General features: G+C 31.4%; 1 protein-coding gene across 1 annotated transcript; it reads right to left on the reverse strand.

Moving 5' to 3' along the window:
• Window positions 1-4370, reverse strand: LOC123662721. The gene is made up of 5 exons (XM_045597524.1): window positions 4283-4370; window positions 2746-3416; window positions 2483-2665; window positions 1654-1831; window positions 1-50 (listed from the first exon to the last, which is right to left on the reverse strand). Exons 1-5 carry the CDS (start codon window positions 4368-4370, stop codon window positions 1-3), a joined length of 1170 nt encoding a protein of 389 aa, XP_045453480.1.

Raw genomic sequence — 4370 nt, forward strand, 5'->3', positions numbered from 1 at the left:
CTAGGGCGCTGATCGGTCTACTAGCTCCTGGTTTATTGACAACAACAAACCTGTCAGTGAAAATAGACTGATCACAATAAAGTAAAGTACGACCATTTTCAAGAAATGGTCAGTGGGTTGTAACTATTAGACGCCTACGTCTGTAAAAATACTGTTAGAAATACTACTGTAACCGCAAACAACATATATGAATTCAGACGTATTCGCATGGGCGACGACATTCTCGATGTGCATCGGGTTCCATTATATGCTTTCTGTAGTTATTCGCTTTATTAACCGTAACTCCGTAATTGCATAGACAAATTCAATGTAAATAAATATAAATATTTTTGTATGTAAACCCATTCATTGCATAAGTAAATTTTGTAAATTGATACCACTTGTCAAAAATATTTATTGAAATATTTCCCATTTATAATATTAATAATAATTATAATATTTTTAAATAATATTATTATTGATGTTATAAATGGGGAGGTATTTGAATTTTACAAAATCACGATGTTGTGCAGTTTTGTGGGATATAGGTACCGGTCTCTTGACGATCAAGGGAATCAAATTTAGTTTACTTATTACTATTAAAATATATTATCTTCACTACATATCACAGATATCATTGTAACAGATTTTTTTGGTGTAACGAACATCTCTTCAATTTTGTAATGTATATCGCGGTTGCAGATTCTAGTATATAAATTGAAAATATTGGAATAGATTCGTTATTATAAAGTTAATGTATTTTTTATTGAAAATATTTATTATAATATTCAAATATTTCACACTGATAATATAAATCGTATCGGTCTGTCTGCTTCACATCGACAGCTGGATCGATTGCGACCTTAACCTTTAATAATTATGGACTTCGACAACGAGGTGATAAGGGAATAGATGCGAGAGTTACTTATAATAAACATTAACAAACGATTCGGAAATAATACAAAGTTTAGAAAAAATACAATTGTAATTAATATCGTTACATGATTTTTTTAAATAACGAACATTGTAAAATATTTATTTTTTGACACGTTGATATAGGTATTTGTTACATGGTCACATTAGTTTCACTTTTTAAATATGTATTACTCGTTGCTCGTGAATAGTTTATAATTCAAATATAACAACTTATATATGAGACAAAGTAGTAATTGTGTTACTGGAAGATAAATAAATTCTAAATTTCTGCTCCCTTTAGAATATTTATGTTTATTATTGATTTGAATCATATACAACTAACTTTAATCTTCATGTAATATAAATGAAATGTCAAGTGTCAAATATTTTCTTTATATTCGTAAAAAATTCAATGTAACAATAAAAAGCTATTCACTCTTTAAATAAAAAAGTTTGTTCCTAAATGCAGGTCTGAGATCATAAACACACAAAAATATAAGAGTATTAAGAGTTATATAAAAAGCGGTAGCGCAAGTGCAGACAATCAGCGTGTCATCACTGCCAATGCCTAGACATCGTCTTATGTAAACCACGGAGTTAATCCATCACATTTAAATGTCCTATAACATCGTTATAAGTTAAATGCACCATATAAAATATTTTTACTTTTTTCTTTCAAGGGTTATCCTTTCAAAATTTTTCTACTGCCTTTGAAAAGATTTTTATAGTTGAAATATTTTTCAAAATCCTTTATTTTACAACAAAAAACAAATCCTTTATTAGGTTTCTTCCATTCAGAATTTTTCATCCAATTAGTCTTGGCACAAATGTCAGTGCAAATAGAACGAATGAGTACCAACGCTTGTTGAACCTCTAAATTAGGATAGTTGATGAGGACTATTGCAAGCGATGACATTTCTTGACGATCGGAAATCACCTGCATTAAAATAAAACATCAAATCACTTCATTTGAATTAAATTTTACTATTAATATTAGTTATGTACGATATATGCGAGATATCACTCAGTTCTAAAAAATTTAATATAGGCATTGACAATAAAGAATAACCATAAATAATAATCCATGCGTCGTTATCATAACTATTTTAAAATTCAATATTGCAATATTGATTAATTACATACAATAATTAAAGTAAAAAAATAATATGAAAAGGCCTTTATGGTTATTATAACAATTTAGAAAATTCTCTTGATAAAATATGTAATACATGTCTACATATTTTATTAGACATTTTCATCAGACAGTGTACTTAAATATCAGTTCGAAATTTCTCTTATACTATAAGTACTAGTAGTCGTGGTAGGGTAGGTAGGTAGGGCACAGCAGCAAATATCTTACTCAAAATCTGGAGCAGACCAACTAGTAACGTACCTTACAGGAGATCACAACGAAATAATACTGGTTACAAGCAGTGTGTCCTAGGGCGATTGGCAGTTGGGTTGGCAATGCATTGCAGGTGTCTATAGGCTACGATAAACGCTTACAATCAAGTGGGTCCAACGTTTTTTTGCCGACCTAGTTATATATAAAAAGTACATATTTTTTATCTGAATGCAGAATTATTACCTTCCATAAGTACAACGGAACTTGCTGTTGTAAGTTATATCGGTCATTCAAACGAAGTTCCACCTGAGACTCAAGTTGTGTAGATGGCAAAATTAATGAATGAGATGAACCCGTCCATACATCTAACGCATAATCTCGGTCATAGACCAGAGACCGTACTCGTCTCTCCACTTCGTCCCAATTCTGTAGATAGTAAAAAATAGGTATTTAATTAGGACAGATGGATAATTTAATACAGTAAAATTAAGAAGTAAAAAATGTACCTCTTGGCCACAAGAGCTCCAAACAGGTACGACATTCAAATAAGTGTATGTAGTCTCTTGCGTTACTCCGGGCAGTACATCCATAGGACTGACTAGTTGCCTTTTACCAAAACAGCACTTGCCATCTTTGCTTAATTTTTCACCAGTAGTAGCATAAATTGACTTTAATTGGCTGTTACAATTGTAAATGTCATTAAAATTTAACGGTAGTAATTCATTATTGGTAAAGCTTGCCCCAGCAAGACTAGTATTGGCTATACCAGAATGCATGATGTATCTTACAAAGTGTATTTTGTATTTGTCCTTGTCAATGCACACGTCAAAGACAGAGAATATCTGACTTTTGACTTCGAATCTGACCTGTACTAATTCTGTGTTACCAGGGGCACAGGCGGTGTTGGTTTTGTGATATTTTGGTTTAATTTTTTCTTTACATTTAATGTTCGAAATATCATATTCTTTGTCATTAACTAGGAAACGAGTTTCATTTATGCAGTAAGCTGATATATAGCTCCCTAAGCGCTCTTCATTGTAAATTAGCAATGAATCAGGACAGTAAATAAAAATTTTTCCTCCAAGTCCTATTGATCTTTGTGTTATTAATTGGTGAGTATGTGATAGTATTAACGGATAATTTTCACCGTAATCATTGGTTTTAGGCAAATGGCACGCTGTGTAAAATAAAATAAAAAAAAATTATAATATAAATATTTTAAATTATTATTGAACAAGATAAGTTTTTTAAAATAATTACTAACTTTATACAATTTACACAAAAATAAAATAAAATTAGAATGTCTGTTTGTAATATTAAAATAACCGCTTTTTACTAAATTAATATGAATGTATACATGTACATATATCAAAATAACATTTTTTACAATTTTTGTCTGTTTGTCTATCTGTCTGTTACCCGGCTAATCTCTGATACTGCTAGACTGATTTTGACGGGACTTTAACTGGCAGATAGCTGATGTAATAAGAAGTAACTTAGGCTACTTTTATTTTAGAAATTTATTTATTTTATAACTCTGCGAATTGAAAATTAACTTTTTTGTTAAATTCCACGCGGACGAAGTCGTGGGCTCAGCTAGTTGAAACATATATTTGATTTCGTTTCATTAATTTTAACGTAAATGGGAGGCAAGCTCACGTATTTCATATTTAAATAATAAAAAAAACTCAAAATGCCAATTTATTGGATACTTTTATATGAAACTTATCATCATTCATCATCATCATCATCGTTATCATTTCAGCCTATCACAGTCCATTGCTGGACATAGACCTCCACAAGTTCGCGCCAAAAATGGCGTGAACTCATGTGTGTGACCCATAGTCCTCACGCTGGGCAGGCGGGTTGGTGACCGCAGGGCTGGCTTTGTCGTACCGATGACGCTGCTGTCCGTCTCGGTCTGTGTATTTCAAAGCTAGCAATTGGATGGTTATCCCGCCATCGGTCGGCCTTTTAAGTTTCAAGGTGGTTGTGTAGCTGTATGAAACTTATAGTAAAATAATAATAATAAAACTTACTAACCTTCACTTCTAATTTCAAAAATTCGCTTGATAGAATCAAATTCATTTCGAACTTCGCAGCTGTATGTTCCAATGTTTTCTTTCGTCAT

This window comes from Melitaea cinxia, chromosome 19, assembly GCF_905220565.1.
Source record: "Melitaea cinxia chromosome 19, ilMelCinx1.1, whole genome shotgun sequence".
Taxonomy (NCBI): Eukaryota; Metazoa; Arthropoda; class Insecta; order Lepidoptera; family Nymphalidae; genus Melitaea; species Melitaea cinxia.